Source organism: Chelonia mydas, chromosome 1, assembly GCF_015237465.2.
Source record: "Chelonia mydas isolate rCheMyd1 chromosome 1, rCheMyd1.pri.v2, whole genome shotgun sequence".
In the NCBI taxonomy this organism is placed as follows: domain Eukaryota; kingdom Metazoa; phylum Chordata; order Testudines; family Cheloniidae; genus Chelonia; species Chelonia mydas.
In genome coordinates, this window is record NC_057849.1 from 338,315,324 (window position 1) to 338,336,962 (window position 21,639).

Sequence of the window (21,639 nt, forward strand, 5' to 3'; positions counted from 1 at the left end):
GAAGTGGGCATGCGGCATGCTCGGGGGAGGAGCTGGAGGTGAGCTGGGGCAGGGTGGGGAGCTGCCAGTGGGTGGAGAGCAGCCACCAATTTTTCCCCAAGGGTGCTTCAGCCCTGAGCACCCACGAAGTCGGTGCCTATGCGGCTACCACTCTGAAACCAGTTTTTAATAGGGCATCTTTGGTAATGAAAATAGTCAAAAACAATGAGTGGAGGCACATATAAAAAATCTTCAACTTTGTGTTGTAGAATTTGGTTTTCTGTAGCACTTTCTGTACTAGAGGTGTCACAGATTAGCACTTGAACAACATATGCAAATGTTGCAGCCATTTCCCCCTTTGCAATAACTAGGAGAAGCACTTGGATACTAAGACATATTCAACTGAGGGACATAAAGGTGTCCAGGACTCTGGAGGTAGCCCCTTTTTTTATGTTTCAGAAAATGTCCTAATTGAGTCTGAGACTTTGTGAGTGAAGAGCGAGGGTTTCAGTGACGTGAATAATAGGAATGGGGAAAGAGAGGGTGTAATAAAAATTAAAGCCTGCTGAGGACCCTCTAGATCTCCCCTAGAAACCTATGAAGTAACAATCTTCGATGGCCATTCCTAGAATCTTGGGTAACAATTTTCATGTGGAAAGTTCTGAAAGGACATAGTAAAATCTAGGCATTGCGTATTTCAGTAGTTGCTTTGCATCCCGTTTGTTTTTGTTTTTTCACACTGTACCCATCATTTGTTTCTTGTCACGTATAAATATTCTTAAGTGAACCTGCAACTGCTGGGCAATCAGTTGAGACAAATCTGCTGCTCTCCGTAGGATCAGTCTGGAATGGGGCCAGGACTTCCTTAGTCCGGCAAACCCATGGTTTATCCGTGCTGCCCCACAGTTTGGACTATGGGGGTGGAGTGGGATGTGTGAATACTGAAGTACTGCACTTAAATTTCTCCATGTGGATGCTGTGGGAGTGAGTAAAAAGATTCCTAGTTCGCATTAACATGGTCTTAAAGTGAATTAGGAATTTTTTAGTTTGTGCCTGCAGTGTCCACATAGGCTCAGCATTTTGCTGCATACTGCAATTCGCGCCTTAGAAGTCTGAGCTGTAGGGCAGCATAGAAGTAGCCCAGGAGCCTAAACCATTTTTCATCCTGTCTTGAAAGGCAATCAGAAAGGAGTGTTTTAATTTTGGCAAGGACAAGATTTTATTTATTCCTTTCTTCCCGCTTGAGAGGTTGCCTTTCCCTGCAATCACTTTCATCCCTCTCCTTTGTTTGGTAGTTGCTCCCTTTCATGCAGTGATATTTGTTTTTGTGAGAGCTATTTGCTATGGTATCAGGTACTTTGGTTCTGGTGTTTCTTTGGAAAGGATTGACTTTTATTTTGATTACAATGTAATTCTTCCCCCCTCCCCCCCCCCCACCTCCTGAACTGGGACAAAACATTCAAGATTTTTTCAGAATGTTTTAGTCCACAAAAAAATTCATTTGGAAATAGCATGCTTTGATTTTGAAATTTTAAATTGAAACAAAACATTTTGATATTCCTGAATTGGAATGTTTAATGTCAGTTTATTTAACTGACCCAAAATGTGTCACTTTTTGAGTCAGTTCAACGTTAGGGAGATGATTTTTATAGTTTTGCATTGCCTCATAGGAGTTATAGAGCAGGTACCTGATGCCCTCTTTCTTCTACGGACTGGACTCCTTGCACAGACTATGGCTTCTGTGATACATATGCAGTCATATGACTTCCATGATACACCACACAGTGTGGTCAGGGGAGATCATGTTGCATCATGAGATGTAGTCTGGCCAGGGAGCCTGCTTCATAGGGAGACTAGGGGCAAGAGGCATCTGAATTACAACTTCCGTGATGCAACGTGGCGGTATAGAAAGATGCAGTTAAGCAAACCAAAATATTTTTACTTGTGTTGAAATGCCAAAATTAAACACCTTGTTTCAGTTTTTCTCAGAGAAAAACTGAAAGTCAATCAGAAATTTCCAGAAAATACATTTTCAGTCAATGATTTTGGACAGAAAATTCCCAGCAAGCTCTAAACATAGTATATTATGTTGACTTGGTATGTTTGGCTTCCTGTATGGAGCTTGTGTATCTACCAAAAAACACTTTTTAAAAACGATGCTATTTAGGAGAGGAAGCGAAGTCTCAGTTTAAACTACAGATAGTTACAATTGCACAACTAAAGATCCATCAGTGAGAATTTGGCTAGGACACAAGTGTCAATATTCCTGTTCTTAAGAGTGCAATAACACTTTTTTTAATTACCACAAGCGGTCAGAGGATATCAGGATTGTAACTAGGGTGACCAGACAGCAAATGTGAAAAATCGGGACGGGGGTTGGGGGTAATAGGAGCCTATATAAGAAAAAGACCCAAAAATCAGGACTATCCCTATAAAATCGGGACATATGGTAACTGTGTACATAAAACCAGTGGTGAGCTGGAGCCGGTTCGCACCAGTTCACTAGAACCGGTTGTTAAATTTAGAAGCCCTTTTAGAACTGGTTGTCCCTCACGGAACAACCGGTTCTAAAAGGGCTTCTAAATTTAACCGGCCAAAAGTGGCACCTTAGGGGCTGACTCCATGGGTGTTCCAGCCCTGGAGCATCCAAGGGGAAAATTTGGTGGATGCAGAGTACCCACCGACAACTCCCCACCCCGGCCCCAGCTCATCTCCGCTCTATCTCCACCCCTGAACGCACTGCCCTGCTCTGCTTCTCCTGCTCCCCAGGCTTCCCGCGAATCAGCTGTTCACGCAGGAAGCCGGGGCGGGCTGAGAAGCAGGCTGTGGCTTCCTGCGCAGGCCCAGGGAGATGGAGGTAAGCTGGGGCGGGGGGGCACGAGGAGGGCTGCCTGCGCCATAGCAGGTAACCGAGGCGGGGGAGGCATGTAGGGGGAACCGCTCCCCGCCCCAGCTCACCTCTGCCACCCTCGGCTTGAGTGGGAAGCCATCGCCTGCTTCTCAGCCCTCCCCGGCTTCCTGCCGAACAGCTGATTCGCGGGGGCAGGGCGTGGAGGAGCAGAGCAGGGCGGCACCTTCATGGGAAGAGGTGGAGCGGAGGTGAGGTGAGCTGGTGCCAGGCGCGGGGCGGGGAGCTGCCAGTGAGTGCTCTGCATCTACCAAATTTTCCTCGTGGATGCTCCATCCCCGGAGCACCCAGGGAGTCGGCACCTATGGCGCCACTTTTGATGTGATCTGTGGGGGAGCGGCTGTTCCCCCGCCCCTAGGAGCCAGAGGGACCTGCCGGATACTTCCTGGGAGCTGCCCCAGGTAAGCACCTCCGGGACTCCCGACCTCGCCCCCCGGCAGGTCCCTCTGGCTCTTAGGGGCGGGGCGGGATGGGTACCCACTATGATGGCCCATGAGACCTTCCTGCCCCCTTCTAGGGGCAGTCAGGGGACAGGGGAGGAGGGTGGATGGGGCAGGAGTCCGGGGGGGGACGTCAAGGAATGTGGGGGGGGTTGGATGGGGCAGGAGTCCAGGGGGAGTGGGGGTGGGCAATGCCCTCCTCGTGGGGTGAGGAGGGAACCGGTTAAGATTTTGGCAGCTCATTGCTGCATAAAACGGATTAAATGATTCCTTTACTCAGTAGTATGATCAGTTGGAATGGAGTTTCTGTACTTCCTGTATCTCTCCATAGTTTCAGATCTATGCTGCAACTTCAGTGTAGAGTCCTCTGTCTTGGCTTGTGTTGTATAGTTAACATAGCTAAATGCTATAGATCTACAGCATTACACTTTATTCATATTAGATCTGCCTACAGACCTGCTGTTCAAATTTTGCACTGGATTTTGGCATCCTTTGCTCTTCCTAAGAGAAAACATGTCACTTTTCCTTAAAGTGTAACATTTTAATAGCTCTTTCCACTTTTAAAGGGATAGTATCAAATAGTTTAGGCCCCAAAGCTATCTTATTGTACCTCGAAAATTAAGGAGGACGTTCTCCATGTTCTGTAACTGTTCATGTAGTGCTTCACATTTTCTAAATGTGTGTACTGTTTATTCCTTAACCTTCATTAGCAGCTCTCTGCTGCTGTGGGCTTGAACACAGTGTACTCTTGGGGGAATTCTGCAACAAAAAATTAAAAATTCTGCTCAGAAAATTTTAAAATTCTTTATGTCAAAATAACACAATATAAACTCCATTCAATTATTTTTGGTAATTTATTTCAAAATACATTGCAACAAGTATGTCAACAATACAGGTAACAAAAAAAGATTCCCCCAGGAGCAGAGAGTTAAAGAAACCCCTATGACAACCCAGTTCCCAGTTGGGGGTTTTTGGAGGGGGTTGTGTGGCACCCCTAGAGCCCAGCCACCTGCATTTCCCTTATCCCCAGAGCCCAGCCACATGGCACCCTTCCATCCCCCCAGAGCCCAGTTGCGGGGCACTCTCTTGGCCAGACACCTGCACCCCCAGAGCCTTTACTCCCTGCATCTTCTTTACTCTCCCGCTGGGGTATGTCGTGTGGTGCAACTCTGCCCTTCCTCACCCTTTGCCCTAGCTGGGTCTCCCAGATCCTCTCCTGTCCCTGGGAGTAGGAGGATCAAGCTGGGTAGCCAGAGCATGCAGAGCCTCCATCCCTACTGGGCTGGGCAGTCTGCTCACTGCAAGCTGGGCTCTAGAGTCCAGTGTCCCTTAGTGGTGCTCAGCAGCTCTGCAGCCCCCATTCTGCAGGGGAAACCTGGAACTCTGCACAAATTCTGCATTGCGCAGTGGCACAGAATTCCCCCAGGAGTATGTCATGGTATAGACCTGCTGTGGCGGTAGTTCTTACTAGTGCTGCCTGCTGTTGAGGAAAAAGCCAAATGCAGTGAAGTTATGTCACTACAGTGTGTTTGCCCAAACTTGGAGTGAGGGCACAAGGGGAGCCCTGAGCAGGCTGCCAGCTAACCTGACGTCCTTGATGTTCGAAATGGGGTGGGAGAGAATAATAGTATTTGATGGGGGGGAGTTTTAGGGAGAGAGGTACACAATTGTGGAAGTAAAACTGCCAGAAAGCCAAATTGGTTTCACATGCAATTAGATAGAAATATGGTATGGATGAAAGTTGTGAACCTGGAAAAAGCACCCCACCCCGCCTCCAAGCTTCCAAGAGGATGTTGCAAATCATGTAAAGTAAAAAATAACCTAACTTGATATCCTCTTATAACCAGGGGGGTGGTGGTTCTACTGCTGGTAAAAATGAAATAAACCACATACTTTAAGTATCACATACTGCCCTCAGTTTGCCCAGGTAATGTCCATCAGTGTCAAAACCCACTGGCCATTTGAGCTATTGTATTCAGATTCCAGCATTCTGACCCTGCTTTTGTCTACCTGTGTACAAGCGTCTAGTCTGTAAAGAGCTGCTGTCTTCATCTTTTTTCCCACTGCAAGCTGTTTTGAGCCACAGATTAATATGATGTATGGCTGGTAATTTTTCTAACCTTACAGAAAATCAGTAACCAAAAATGTGTGTGTAAAGGAAGAGAATTTTATTATTGTTAAATCATTCTCTTTGAGCTAAAAAAATGCATTCTTTTGAATAGTGTTGTAGGTTTGATCAATAATCTAACAAGTATTTGACATTTATATACCTTTCTTTTTTTTCCCCACCCTCTACCCCTCCAGTTCCACTGTTATCATGGGGACCCAGCTTCAATTTTAGTATCTGGTATGTTGAACTTAATGGCATTGATGATCCAGATGTGGTCCAACCCTGCCTCAACTGGTACAGCAAGGTAGGCCTGCATTATAAATTGCTGTTTGCTTTGAGAGTGATGTAATCTCAAAACACTGTAAAACTTACTCTTGTGGAATTGCACTATTTCTGTTCTGTTCTGCAGGTATCAGCTGTTTAAACAAACATTATTATTTTTATTTATTTATTTTTAAAGACAAGTGCAGAAGCTTAATTTCAGACTTTGTCCTATATTACCCTTTCTTTAAAGGGTGTTGTATAAACTTGAACACTTGGTTATTTGAAGTAGATGGACTAGTTGGTTTTCATGGCCTTACACATACCAGGATAATTGTAGGCATAGGCTTCAGCGTGGTGGGAGAGGGACTACGTGATCTGTTTTAGGGCACTGCTATAACACAAACCATAGTAAAAGTTGTTGTTCCAGGACAAAACACTCAAGCTTAAACATATAAAGATCTTGGTGGTGATTTTCAACTTACATTTCCATGTAAAGTGCTCTACTATAGAGTAATTTCAAATCTTGTCATACTGACTAAGACAAGTGCATGTATGTAGATGTACACGTTTTCATACACACTTTTGTCTTTGGTCAGTATGGTGAGATGTGATAGTTGTGTACAAGAGGGCAGTTTATATAGAAAACATCAACAAAGTATGTGCTTATGCATGTACTTGTGCACACACAGTCTCTCTTCCCTGAAACAATAATGGTTGATAACGGTCAATCCAAATAGTAATCCGTGCAACTTTTCACCTCCCCTTTCATCTGTCATTCTTCCCGTCACTAGGTTCTTGAATTCTCAGTGTTGTCTTTACATCTTTATAATACTTTACTTTGATAGGTCAGCCTCAAACCGTGTTACTTTTATGGACTCTAAATGAAGTTTTATTTAAAAAAAAAAAAAAAAAAAAAGTGAAACTCCTCTCCACAATTCCTAGTTCAATTAGCCACACTCATCAACATCAGAGCATTTTTTTAGATTGCTTTTGCTTGACTATATTTCCTGTTCTCATTCCTGCATTTGCTAGTGAATAGTAGAACACTTTTGATACTACTTAAACTTTAAGGTTAGCTGCAGTGGACTGTTTAACATGATTTCTTTTTTTGCCTTCCTGTCCTGCTCTGTAAATTATGAGAAGTTTATTAAAACCCAGTCTACAGCTATACTCTGGGTCATCTACTTAAACCCTGACAATTGTAAAAAGAAAAGGAGTACTTGTGGCACCTTAGAGACTAACCAATTTAAATTAGTCTTGAGCATTTATATCGTGATTAAGGCGCCACTTGAATTGTGGGATGATTGTCAAAAAAAAAATGTGCAGCTGAGTTGCAGACAAGCCACAGAAAATTGCAGGAAAGTAATAATGGACCTTAATGGACCTGCTTTATTTGCAGTAATAAAGTCCATTATTACTTTTCTGCAGTTTTCCGCTGTTGGCTGTCCAGGGCTGAGAGTGAGGGCCCCCACTGTCAACATTGCGATGGAAGCTTAATATTGCAGAATCCACAATTTCCGCAAATACTGCAAGTTAAATAGGGTCTTCATAATAGTACCCAAAAGCCCCAACCAGGAATGGGGCCCTGTTGTACTAGAAGCTGTACCAGCGAAGATGTGCTCACTGTCTGTATATAAAAGATCTTGCAGTCTAAGAAGATGAGCAACATATGAAGGGTGGGAGATAATGAAATATATAAAGTGTGTAGTGTATTCATAGCTTTTCCCAATAAAAGCTGTGCTGGACCTCTGCTTGGTGTTTTAAAATAACCATTTATGCTCATGGGGCATTTCACTGTAAATATTGACCGTCAAAACTAGCAACATTAATTTCAAACTTTATGGACTGAATACATCAAGTGTATTAATGCCCTCAGTGGAGTTACACCAGGGTTGAATTTGGCCTTATGACTAAACTAGGGAGTTGAATGTGATCCAGTCTGCTTTTTTTATACTTCCATCACTTAATAATTTAGGACTTTTCTGTATTGGTTTCACCTTAAAACTCGGTAGATTTTACTGATGTACAAGTGAACACTTTTAAAGTTCTAACTTTAACTCTTAGAAACCAAGATGATATGTTATATGGTGTGTATATATAGCACTTGGAGGAGAGGAAGGTGATCAGGAAGGGTCAACATGGATTCACCAAGGGCAAGTCATGCCTGACCAACCTGATTGCCTTCTATGATGAGATAAATGGCTCTGTGTATAGCAGTGGACGTGATATATCTCAACTTTAGCAAAGCTTTGATACGGTCTCCCACAGTGTTGTTCTTGTCAGCAAGTTCAAAAAGAATGCATTGGATGAACGGTCTATAAGGTGGATTGAAAGCTGGCTAGATCATTGGACTCACCGGGTAGTGATCAGCGGCTCGATGTCTAGTTGGTATCAAGCGGAGTGCCCCAAGGGTCTGTTCTGGGGCTGGTTTTGTTCAACATCTTCATTAATGATCTGGATGATGGGATGGATTGCACCCTCAGCAAGTTTGTGAATGACACTAAGCTGGGGGGAGAGGTAGATACGCTGGAGGTTTGGGATAGTGTCCAGAGTGAACTAGACAAATTGGAGGATTGGGCTAAAATAAATCTGAGGTTCAACAAGGACAGGTGCAGAGTCCTGCACTTAGGATGGAAGAATCGCATGCTCTGCTACAAGCTGGGGACCGACTGGCTAAGCGGCAGTTCTGCAGAAAAGGCCCTGGGGATTACAGTGGACGAGAAGCTGGATATGAGTCAACAGTGTGCCCTTATTGCCAAGAAGGCCAACGGCATATTGCCAACAGATCAAGGGAAGTGGTTATTCCCGTCTGCTCAGCACTGATGAGGCCACATCTGGAGTATTGCGTTCAGTTTTGGGCCCCCCACTACAGAAAGGATGTGGACAAATTGGAGAGAGTCCAGCAGAGGGCAACAAAAATGATTAGGGGTCTGGGGCACATGACTTATGAGAAGAGGCTGAGGGAACTGGGGTTATTTAGTCTGCAGAAGAGAAGAGTGAGGTGGGATTTGATAGCAGCCTTCAACTACCTGAAGGCGGAGGTTCCAAAGAGGATGGAGCTCAGCTGTTCTCAGTGGTGGCAGATGACAGAACAAGGAACAATGGTCTCAAGTTCAGTGGGGGAGGTCTAGGTTGGATATTAGGAAAAACTGTTTCACTAGGAGGGTGGTGAAGCATTGAAATGGGTTACCTAGGGAAGTGGTGGAATCTCCATCCTTCAAGGTTTTTAAGTTGATGGTTTAGTTGCGGTTGGGCCTGCTTTGAGCAGGGGGTTGGACTAGATGACCTCCTGAGGTCTCTTCCAACCCTAATGTTCTATGATTCTATGTTTTTTCTTACGTTCAGCTATATTTCAAAAGTGCCTATGTGATTTATTCATAGCTTTCAAGGTAAGAAGGAACAATTGTGATCATCTAGTCTGACCTGTATAACTCAGGCCATAGGACTTCACCAAAATTACTTTTTGAACAAAAGCATACCTGTAATTTAAGTTGGAATTAAAAATAAATAAATCCAGTGATGGAGGGCCCACTGTGACCCTTGGTAAATTGTTCCAATAGTTAATCACCAAGTTAAAAAAAAAAAAAATAATAATCACACCTTATTTGTAATCTGAATTGGTCTAATTTCAACTTCTAGCCATTGGCTCATGTTATACTTTTCTCTGCTTGGTTGAAGAGCCCGTTATTAAATATTTGTGATTACATCACTACTTATCCTTCTCCTTTAAGTTAGAGACTGTTCCCCTTGAGTCTCACTGTAAAGCATGTTCTCCAGTCCCTTAATCATTTTAATTCTCTAAACCCTCTCTGATTTATCAACATCCTTCTTGAAATGTGGGCACCAAAACTGGACACAGTATTCCAGCAGCAGTTGCACCATTGCCAAATACAGAGCCAAAATAACCTTTCTGCTCCTACTTGAGATCCCCGTTTATGTATCCAAAGATTTCATTAGGTCTTTAGTCACAGCATCACACTATGAGCTCATGTTCAGCTGATTATCCACCACAACTCTCAAATCTTTCAAAAGTCACTGCTTCCCAGGATAGAATCCCCCATCTTGTAAGTATAGCATATGTTCTTGTTCCTAGATGTATACTTTTACATTTAGCCATATTGAAACGTGCATTGTTTGCTTGTGCCCTGCTTACTAAGTGAGCCATATTGCTCTTTATCAGAGATCTGTTCTCTTCACTATTTACTACTCCCCCAATTTTTGTGTCATCTGCAAACTTTCTCTGATTTTCTTTTCTTCCAGGTTGTGTTAAATAGTGTAGGGACAAGAACTGATCCCTACAGGATCCCACTAGAGAAACACCTGTTTTTTATGATGATTCCTCATTTATAGTTAAATTTTGAGACCTATTAGCCATATTTTAATCCACTTCATGTGTACCATGTTAACTTTGTATTCTATTTTATTAATCAAAATTTCATGTGGTACTTAGTCAGATGCCTTGCAACCAAACTTGTAATCTCATTAAGGAGATATGGGAGCACAAGTTTCATTGAAAGTGGGTGTGCTAAATTGCTTACACACTTTGGAAAATGTCTCCCTAAATTCCTTCCATCTAATTATTGCTGTTAGCATATTTAAAGCTGATGATAATTAGGACTGTTGGTTGATCGCAATTAACTCACGCGATTAACTCAAAAAAAATTAATCGCGATTAATTGCAGTTTTAATCACACTGTTAAACAATAGAATACCGATTGAAATTAATTAAATATTTTGGATGTTTTTCTACATTTTCACATATATTGATTTAAGTTACAACACAGAATACAAATGGTACAGTGCTCACTTTATATTATTTTTATTACAAATAGTTGCACTGTAAAAATGATAAACAAAAGAAATAGTATTTTTCAATTCACCTCATACAAGTACCGTAGCACAATCTCTCTATCGTAAAAGTTTAACTTACAAATGTAGATTTTTGTTACATAACTGCACTCAAAAACAAAACAATATAAAACTTCAGAGCCTATAAGTCACTCAGTTCTACTTCTTGTTCAGCCAATCGCTAAGAGAAACAAACAAGTTTTTGTTTACATTTACGGGAGATAATACTGCCCGCTTTTTATTTACAGTGTCACCTGAAAGTGAGAACAGATGTTCGCTTGGCACTTTTGTAGCCAACATTACAAGGTATTTACGTGCCAGAAATGCTAAACATTCATATGCCCCTTCATGCTTTGGCCACCATTCCAGAGGACATGCTTCCATGCGGATGAGACTTGTTTTTTAAAAACAAAAAAGTGTTAATTAAATTTGTGGCTGAACTCCTTGAGGGAGAATTGTGTGTCTCCTGCTCTATTTTATCTGCATTCTGCCATATATTTCATGTTATAGCAGTCTCAGATGATGACCCAGCATGTTGTTCGTTTTAAGAATACGTTCTCTGCAGACTTGACAAAATGCAAAGAAGGTACTAATGTGAGATTTCTAAAGATAGCTACAGCATTCGACCCAAGAATCGGAAGTGCCTTCCAAAACCTGAGAGGGACAAGGTGTAGAGCATGCTTTCAGGAGTCTTCAAAGAGCAACGCTCCGATGTGGGAACTACAGAACCCAAACCACCAAAAAAGAAAATCAACCTTCTGCTGGTGGAATCTGACTCAGATAATGAAAATGAACATGTCAGTCCACGCTGCTTTGGATTCTTATTGAGCAGGACCCGTCATCAGCATGGACCCATGTCTCCTGGAATGGTGGTTGAAGCATGAAGGGACATATGAATCTTTAGCACATCTGGCATTTAAATATCTTGCGGTCCTGGCTACAACATTGCCATGCAAACGCCTGTTCTCATGTTCAGGTAACATTATAAACAAGAAGCAGGCAGCATTATCTTCTGCAAATGTAAACAAACTTATTTGAGCAATTGTCTGAACAAGAAGTAGGACTGAATGGACTTGTAAGCTGTAAAGTTTTACATTTGTTTTATTTTTGAATGCAGTTGTTTTGTACATAATTCTACTTTTGTAAGTTCAACTTTCATGATAGAGATTGCACTACAGTACTTAAGTGAATTAAAAAATACTATTTTTATTTTTACAGTGCAAATATTTATAATATAAAGTGAGTAATGTACATTTTGTATTCTGTGGTGTAATTGTAATCAATATATTTAAAAAGTGGAAAACATAACTTTTTTTATGTAAGTAGTATTCTATTTAACAGTGCGATTAATCGCGATTCTTTTTTTAATCGCTTGTCAGCCCTAATGATGATGTATCTTCCCTCTCTCTGACAACTAAAACGGTAGATTTTTTCAGATGCTGCATGCTGTCTTTTGAGTTTTGGGTACTGTAACTCACTGGATCTCCTCCAGGCCTTATTGTCAAAATCCTGCACTCTTGGATGGCAGGTGGGCAGCATTGATATACTGGGGGATGAGATGAGGAGTTGGTGTGAGGGAATAGCCTGCAGTGCTAGTTTTGACATGTACACCAGTTTTTTCCAAATACAGTTATGCAAGACAGCTGGGCTTTTGAGGCTATGGGTTTTCATGCTTTCTGTCTTTGTTTTCAAGTAATGGTGATTAATGGTCATTGTGTGTGTATATAGTGTATATTCCTGTTTAATACTCTTTCCTTATGCTTTTTCACTTAGAGAAGCTGTGACCTACTTACTGTTCTAAAGTATTTAGTGTTATAATTTGATGCTTACATAACTTTGGGAGTGAAGGTGTTTTTTTTCACTTTTCTCCATTTTCATGTAGAATTCAGTAGCAGCAAGACCAAAGAGATGATAAAGGAATGGCAGTGATTTTAAAGATTTGGTCTTGTGGTGAAGTGTGCAATCACATCTTGTAACTGTATCAAATTAAATCATCTTAAAGAAAGAAATAGCACATCATTTTGTCTCATCTCATTGGGAGACAGATGCCATGGAAAGTGTATTACGTTTAGTATAGCTTTGTAGGCTATGAACAGTTAACCTATGCAACATGTATGAGAGCTTCCACTTTCCTGTCATCCCAACAAATTTGTGAGAAATTCCTGCTGATGCCAGCCAGGGAAATCTACCCTTCTCATAGGTTTTCTTGTGTTCCAGTAGTACCGTGAACAGGAAGCCATTCGTCTATGTCTAAAGCATTTTCGCCAGCACAACTACACTGAGGCTTTTGAATCACTGCAGAAGAAAACCAAGATTGCACTAGAGCACCCAATGCTGACAGATCTGCATGACAAACTAGTGCTGAAAGGAGACTTTGATGCTTGTGAAGAACTGATAGAAAAAGCTGTAAATGGTAAGTGAATCCAAAGCAGCATCTTGGCTGGAAAGCCTATTGATGTATAAACTCTTTCCATAATGTACATTAAAATGTACACAGCTGTATTGTGATAGCTTTTTGTTTTGCATTATGTAAGGGGAGCTATTCAGTATCTGAAGCATGATGCCTTGTAAACTCTTGCTGGACACATGATTATACTCTGCATGAGAAGAGTTAGTAAAGGTTGACAAGATGTACTAACATTTTCCCTTTTCATTCTATTACCTTGAAGCCCCCACCCCTCAAGAGTTTAAAAGGTGCTTCCAGGAACAAGTGAAGACAAGGTCTGTGACCCAGATAGCTGACAACCTAAAGTCAGACGACACTAAAAGAGAATGTAATAAATAAAAGAGAAGTTGGGAGGAGTGTAAGAGAAGGACAAGATTTCAGTAAGACTCACCAATTAGCAAGGCCATCTCTTCATTATGATAAATTTTGTTAAATTTAGTGGATTGTTCTTTTTAAACCCACCTAGTTGGGCAACACAGCAGAAATAATATTTTAGGAGGGATTTGAATTAGGCTAGTGGCTTTGTGAATGGGAATAGGGACAATATGCCTTGTAATAGGAGCTTACAGGAAGACACTGAGGTAGGTGTGGGAGAAAGGCTCTGACTTTTGGAGCAGAGGCCCAGTGGCTAACTTCATTGTAAATAAATTAAGATTAACCCTTATTTAGCGCTTTATTTAGAGTGCAGAGGGAGCTTGAGTAGCAGAGTTGAAGTGTCTTTTCCCCACACAGTAAGCTTGGAGCACAGCCAGGGTTAGAACTCAGCAATTCCTGACTCTCAGTATTGTGCTCTATGTTCATTTGCTCTCTCTAGGTCAGAGGTGGGCAAACTACGGCCCGTGGGCCACATCCGGCCCGCAAGACCGACCTTGCCTGACCCTTGAGCTCCTGGCTGGGGAGGCTAGCCCCCGGCCTCTCCCCCACTGTCCCCCCTTCCTCCGGAGCCTCAGCTTGCACTGTGGACAGCGCGGCTGGCTCCGTCTGGGTCCCGGGGCTGCGAGCTCCGAGCTGCATGGTAAGGGGGGCGGGGTTGGATAAGGGGTAGAGGATCCCGGGGGCAGCTGGATGGGGCAGAGGTTCTGGGGGTTGGGCGGTTGGAGAACAGGGGGGTTGGATAGGGCGTGGGAGTCCTGGGCAGGCCTGTCAGGGGTGGAGGTGTGGCTAGGGGACAGGGAGCAGAGGGGTTGGATAGCGGGTGGGGTCCTGGGGGAGGTGGATTGGGGCGGAGGGTCCTGGGAGCGGTCAGTCAGGGGACAAGGATTTGGGGGGGTTGAATGGGTCAGGGGTTCTGGGGGACGCAGTCAAGGGGTAGGAAGTGGGAGGGGGCGAATAGGGGGCATGGGCCAGGCTGTTTGGGAGTCACAGCCTTCCCTACCTGCCCCTTCATACAATTTTGCACCCCGATGTGGCCCTTGGGCCAAAGTGTGCCCACCTCTGGTCTAGGTGAAACTCATACTGTCATAATAAAAGAGAATCTTTGAGTAACTCCTTTGAGTTCAGTGGCATAATAACAACGTAGCATGATGGCAAGTCTGGCCCAGAGTTTAGTCTTTCTGGGCTAAACTCTCCTGCTTTGTAGTAGCTGCTGCTAATAAACACAGCTTCCAGAAGTGTGTGTGTGCCTGCTGGCAACATCAGTAATGCAGTTTTATCAAAGTAGTGATTGGTTCCTGGGGTATAGTGGGAGTGAAAAGAAGCGTAACTAAAGATAGCCTCATAGTTTGTGTCTCCTTTAAAAATCAAGTATATCAAATAACATGTTCTGTTTATTGTGTGGGATTTTGCTGTGCTGCTTTCCACTCCTCTGGGACTGCTCTGTTTTCTCCAGCCTTCTAGATTGTACTTTCTCTTGCTTGAACAAATGATTTGTAACTGCTGCAGTGTTCTCCCGCTTATCCAGTGTAGAAGTATTGGCAAAGGACACGATTCCTAGATCCTGTATTTCACTAGTTAACAAATCACTGTTGCTTTCCAGCTTAACTTTTTTGTGGTGAACGGTTAACCTGCCTAGTTTCTGACACAGTTTTAAATGTCAGGTTTGCATTAGCTTCTGACATCTCTTGGCTTAGAGCAATGGCCTTGAACAATTGATTGCTTGCTTCAGCTGCACCTATGCAATGTGCAAAAGAACTCTGGCCCTCTAACTCTATACCAGGTCTACACTAGAAGAGGTTTGCTGGTATGGCAATACTGGCAAATGCTCCTAGTGTTAGACATAGTGTATACTGGTTCCTTGAGCAAAATAAACTAATCTGGGAAAAGCATTTTTATGTTGGTATAACTGCGTCTACACTATGGCTTTTGCCAATATAGAAATTTGCTGCTTCTTTTTTTTTTTTAAGGACTTGTAAACTGACGCTGTTGGCAAAAGTTTCTGGTGTATACCTGGCGTTTAGGCTATGGCTAGAGAGCTTAGTGACATAGCTGCACTGATGCAGGTGTGCGACTGCAAGCTCTCTACTTGTGTAATTGCTCTAAGATGATGAGAGAGAGCTTTCCCGTCGACTTAATTAATCCATTTCCAACGAGCGGTGTTAGCTACATCAGTGAGAGAAGCTCTCCCACTGACATAGCGCTGTCCACACCGGCCCTTATGTCTGTGTAACTATGTTGCTTGGGGGGTGGCTTATTCACACCCCTGAGTGACATAAATTATACCAACATAAGTGGTAGTGTAGACATAGCCGTAGTTAACTTGACACCTGCAGCGTTAAGCATGTTGTGGTCTTGTGTCCTTTGTTCTTGTTCCAGATTATAAAACTGTAGAGTGAGCTATCCCTTTCACTAGCAATCTATTTGAATGACTTAACATGAATTTTTATTTACACATGCTATTCTACATTCTGTCACTGATTCTGAAGGAATGTTATAAATCTGATATCAATGCTTTTATGGTATAATCCTAATATCCAATACCTGGCTAATTGAAGCTCCCAGTTAACTGAAGGTTTGCTGGTGTTGTCAACAGTAATGTTTAACTTGCATTATTCCCTGCTTATCCTCTACTGCTTCCCCTTTTGTTGCTTTGGCCACGTTACCCCTCAACCCCTTCGCTGGCTTCCCCGACTTTCACATTAGGTTGCAGCTTCTCAATCCCACTTTTCACCCATCTTTCCATCTAGCTTTCCTTCTTTGTGTAGCCGCATTACCTGTGTGTAGTTATCCTCACAACTTCCTTGTGAAGTGGGGAAGTAGTATTATCCTGAAGCACATTAAGTGACTTGCCTGAGGTCACACAGGAAGTCTTTGGCAGAGCAGGGAATTGAATCTGTACTTCCAGGGTCCCAGGCTAGTGCCCTGAACCACTGGACTATCCTTCCTGTCATTGACCTTCAAGGCCAAACAACTTCATTCTGGCCTACTATGTTTCATTCTGGACTTCTACCACCACCTGCTCACCAAGCTCTTCTATACTCTCATGCTGTCTTCTGTGTTTGAAATGCCTTCTCATGCACCTCACTCTTAAGTTCCCTGCTTAAAACTTTTGTGAAACCTTTCTACAGTAATTTCTTCTTACGCAGATTTTGGGGCTTTTTCATTCCTGAACTCTTGTCCTGTGTATTAGCTTTTCAAATAAGTTTGTTTTGGTCAGTATAGTGTTGTGTATACTTCCAATGATGTGCAAATGTACATGTAAAGAGAAATATATATACAAATGCCCAGTTAGCTTTCAAGGCTTTCAGAGACTCTGAACTCTCCTGGACATTACATAGCCTAAACCTGGGCATATGAACTTTTGACTGCATGTTGATCTTGAGGTTCATGGCCTTAACTTCATTTCACCGCTACATTTTTCTTAACACGGATGCCGCACAGTTAGTTTAGCACAAATTGACTTAAATAGGGGGCAAATATTTGTAATGCTAGATTTAAAAATGTGACATGCCATACCTCTTGCAGGTGGTCACCATATTATTAGATGGCAAGAATGGGTCTGCATGGATGAGAATGAATTTTAGTGGAAGTAGATTTTTTTTTTTTGTATTGCTAGTGCTGAACACTGATGCCTTCCACCCTACCTCACTGGATAATTTCTTTTGAGAACTTTTTGGCAGGCAATCACTCTCTTCCCACAGATTCTTAGGACTTCCTCATGTGCATTATGCTCAGAAAATGGGCATGTTGAAACTCTGACAACTGGTTGACTGCCTCTCAAAAATAAAAGGTTCCCTAAATCTCAGTTGGGTTCTCAGACATAGCTCAAATACCTCACATGTGGATTCGTTCCTGCATCTTCCAGACAGCCTACACTCTGACAGACAAGTCTGGTTAATATTCCTGTACAGCAAATGCAGAATCCAAGTTTCTTAATGGAACTGCATGAAACTACTGCAAAACATACTTACAGATTAAATTTCTCTGTGCAAGCTACAGGTAGTGTTCTGGTTTCACTTTTTTTCAAGGAGGTGTTCCATCTGGCTGTTTTCATGTCAATATCTGATGTCTGATCATCCACTAAGTCACTAGTGAAAAGTCTTATAATATTTGTTGACTGTGCTCAAAGTGCTTAGGGTGTATAAGAAGGGAATGGTTGAATCTTCCTGGAAGTTCTAGATGCACTGCAGTTTTAAGGGGCAATACTAAGCCATGCATACTTCCTTCATTTGGTTATTCTGTAAAATCTCTTGCTACATAACATTCAACTGGCTGACAAAATAAAGTCTCTAATATTAGTAAATTGTACCTAACTGATGATTAACCTGTAATCTCTAGGAGTTGGATGTTACTGTATGCAAAATGCATCACAGCGTAGGTGTAAAGGAGTTAATAGATAATGGTACATAATGAATCATCTTTGGACATAATTGTAAAATAGACGTGGGCATTGACCCATGTGAAAGAAATTGATTTTCCTTTAAAACTAGTAAACGCTCTTAAAATTGTTTGTGCAATGGAATTGAAAATATTGTTCTAAACCACTGTTACTGTTTCATTGGAAACAGATGATAAAAACCTAATCTGGCCTAGATCTGATCCTTCACAGGGCCTGTGCAGTACGTTGTCTTTCTTTAGACGTGTCAGGTCAGTTTAGCTGATAAAACAAGAACTATGAGCAAGGTACGAGAATAGATCAGATACCCGGTAGGAGATCCAACTAGGCCCCTTTCTGCCTATGTGCCAAACCACTAGTGAGTAGTTCAGCTTCCAAAACAAGCCACTGCTGATTTATAGCGCAAGTAGAATGAATGTGGAACTGCTCCCAGCTGAAAGAAACATTTCTGGGAAGAGAGCTGGAATACCTCCAAACCAGTGTCCCATGGAAGAAAAGAAGCATTATTAAAAGAAGCTGAAGGCACAGTAGGGGAGAAGTGTTGTCTTGACAAGTGCAGCCCGTGGGCGTTGAGTATGAGAGAGAGGTTAAAACCACCCTTTTCAGGTCATATGGTGCAATTCATCCTCTTGTTCTGTGTGTCCAGTAATCTGTTTGCTGCCAAAGGGATTGATGATGCTGTTTAGCTCCTTTCTTGAAGACCAAACCATCCTAATGTTCCGTAAAAGAATGTTTTTTTTCTACCTGTTTGTGGCTAGTGAAATGTGTCTGATTCTGTTAATGTGGAATTTTTTACTAGCGTCAAATAACAGAACATATACTGTGCATGTATCTCTGGAGCGAATCAAAATGCCTGAAAACATTTGAAAGTTTTTTTTCTAGCTAGAATTGACCAACATAACTCTTGTTTGAGTTCGTAAATGCTGTGTAGTGTTTGGGGAGACCAGACTTCAGAACCTTAGACCGCTCAGCCTCTTCCAGGAAGCACTCATTGACTTGCAGAATTAAGCATATAATTAAACCTAGATCTCAGTCCTGACAAATTAAGACCAGAAAAAAATTAGAAATATGATGTGGAGAAAGTTTGTCATGTACAACACATAATTAAGAGCTTATATAGTTTTGATTTTAATTTTTCCACTTAGAGCCATCTGGGGTAGGTAAATACACTTCTGAATTTACAGCTGTATTTTTAGGAAGTGGATGCCTATCAGCTAAGTTCATAACTTCTAAAGTCCTTGCCTTACCCCAAGATGCCTGGGCTCCTGAATAGGGAAAAATACCCTCCCCACCCCCCTGGATTGATGGTCTCCACACTTTTTAAAAAAAAAAAAAGGGTAGGGATGAATAAGTGAGTGTTAGAGTAACAGCCATGTTAGTCTGTATTCGCAAAAAGAAAAGGAGTACTTGTGGCACCTTAGAGACTAACCAATTTATTTGAGCATAAGCTTTCGTGAGCTACAGTTCACTTCATCGGATGCATACTGTCGAAAATACAGAAGATGTTTTTATACACACAAACCATGAAAAAATGGGTGTTTATCACTACAAAAGGCTTTCTCTCCCCCCCTCCCCCTCCCCACTCTCCTGCTGGTAATAGCTTATCTAAAATGATCACTCTCCTTACAATGTGTATGATAATCAAGGTGGGCCATTTCCAGCACAAAACCTGGATTTGTGCTGGAAATGGCCCACCTTGATTATCATACACATTGTAAGGAGAGTGATCATTTTAGATAAGCTATTACCAGCAGGAGAGTGGGGAGGGGGAGGGGGGGAGAGAAAGCCTTTTGTAGTGATAAACACCCATTTTTTCATGGTTTGTGTGTATAAAAACATCTTCTGTATTTTCGACAGTATGCATCCGATGAAGTGAACTGTAGCTCACGAAAGCTTATGCTCAAATAAATTGGTTAGTCTCTAAGGTGCCACAAGTACTCCTTTTCTTTAAGTGGGTGTTAAGTTTTTTGTTTAGATTTATAAACTTCATCCTGTGGTTCAGGAAGCATGTATATAATCTAACCCTGTATAAATCTACTTTTTATCAGGGGCCCCAAAAGCCCAGTCCCATTTTTGTGTCCCTGCCCCCTCCTCTCCAAAAAGAAGAGGAGGGGAAAAAAAAAAAGGTCCACCAACAAAAAACACCCTCAGGTAAACAGAGGAGAGAGATGGGATTTAAGACTAATTTACTTTTCTGGTTTGATCCAGTGCCTGTTTCTTTCTTCTCAGCATTTACAGCAGTCTGCTTTTGCCTTTTTCTCTTAGATGAAACTCTGGAGACACCATCTGACCCAGTTTCAGCTCAACATGAGCTGAAATGGCTGAATTTATAAGCACTTACAACTTTCTCCCTTCTTGCTTAAATAACGGAAATAGAACCCATTTCTTAATTAAAACCTGTCACGCTAGAGATTTATGGATAACTGGCATGACATGGCAATCAAGCTAGGTTGGTTCTTGATTGATATAGTGACTAATGTTTACTCTCTTTATTTTGTCAAAATACAAATTGAATAAGGTATGATTTATGAAAATGTTATTAGTAACTGACATGCATATGACAGTTGTTTGAAGAGAGCTCTAGAGTAGCAGTTAGGTTTGAGTGAGAGCATCTTACTTTAATCTGAAATTTCCGCTACAACATAATGTAACTGCGAACATTACATGCAGCAATAAGTTGTTTTTCCTGTGTTTGCAGATGGCTTGTTCAATCAGTACATCAGTCAGCAGGAATACAAACCGCGGTGGGGTCAGATTATCCCCAAAAGTACCAAAGGTAAGAGTCTAAATGGAAACGCTGTTAAAAATTACCCATGCATTAGTAATTGCCACTATAGTAATTTGTGGATACAGTGCATGAAGGTGATAAAAGGTAGGTTATAGGACAGCTTAATCCTGCTTTTTACAGGTGCAGCTGATGTCATTTACTTTTCATTCTGGCACAATGCATTTATCTTCAGATACTAAAATAATTATGTGAATTTACAGTTCAGTAAGGAACCGTTCACAAAACAGTAGCTTTAAACCAAAAGTTATACAAGATGGCTTTTCTGGGGTGGTGGAGTAGCATTTAAGGTGCCATTCTAGCTGACTTGTCTTCAGGCAGTTCTGAGGCTGCTCTTTATCATGCTGGGAGCTGAACTAGCCTTTGGCTGCCCCCAGCATTGGGGGCTGCAAAGGTTGGTTTAAGCTCAACAGTTTTTATGGACCTGAGGATATGTTTTCACATCTAGGGACTGTTAAGTTCTCCTCTTGCAAGACACTCCTTGTACTGAATGAGAGCATTGTATTCACTGATTTACATATGACAATGATTTTTCTCTGGAAGATAGACACAAAAAGCAATTGGACAATAAAAAAAAAATCTTGGTTGCTTTGAGTATAAACATGCTGTTCTCCAGATAATTGCTATGTATGTTTTGAATGTTTGAAGGACTGTGGGCTATTTAAGTTGTGCTGCCTCCACTCAGCTTTTATGGCATGAATGAATGAATTATAATTTTTTAAAAAATAATGTATAATAGAAAATCTTTCCTTTGTCTTTAACAAGGTGATGGAGAGGACAGCAGACCAGGAATGAGAGGAGGCCATCAGATGGTCATTGATGTACAGACAGGTGAATGGTCATTTATTCTTTAAGAAGAAAGTTCTGTCCTATTTTTATTTTGGGACTTAATTATGTTGACTGGCTACCAGCTCAGTTATAAATATGCAAACGTATCTGGTTCCTTTGTATATTATTTTTTTCTATTAGTGTTGGGACAAAACTCTGCTCTTAGAGCATCTAGATTGTTGTTCTGCTTTCCCTCTGTGGAGCCCTACTCCACTTTTTTAGATTTCAGTCTGCTTGTTTTGTTGATGCAGGAGTGACTT

General features: G+C 41.8%; 1 protein-coding gene across 5 annotated transcripts in view; it reads left to right on the top strand.

Annotated features, from left to right (window-relative positions):
• The window catches only part of MKLN1 (muskelin 1), a 194,606-nt gene that overhangs the window by 60,897 nt on the left and 112,070 nt on the right, over positions 1-21,639 (top strand). For 4 of the 5 annotated variants that reach the window (XM_037889362.2, XM_043520782.1, XM_037889364.1 and 1 more), the window contains 4 exons: positions 5,632-5,741; positions 12,770-12,962; positions 20,465-20,542; positions 21,317-21,382. In XM_037889362.2, coding sequence (XP_037745290.1) covers positions 5,632-5,741; positions 12,770-12,962; positions 20,465-20,542; positions 21,317-21,382 — 447 coding nt within the window. Of the gene's footprint in view, positions 1-5,631; positions 5,742-12,766; positions 12,963-20,464; positions 20,543-21,316; positions 21,383-21,639 lie in introns of all 5 variants that reach the window. The other variant, XM_037889366.1, reaches the window with a different exon arrangement.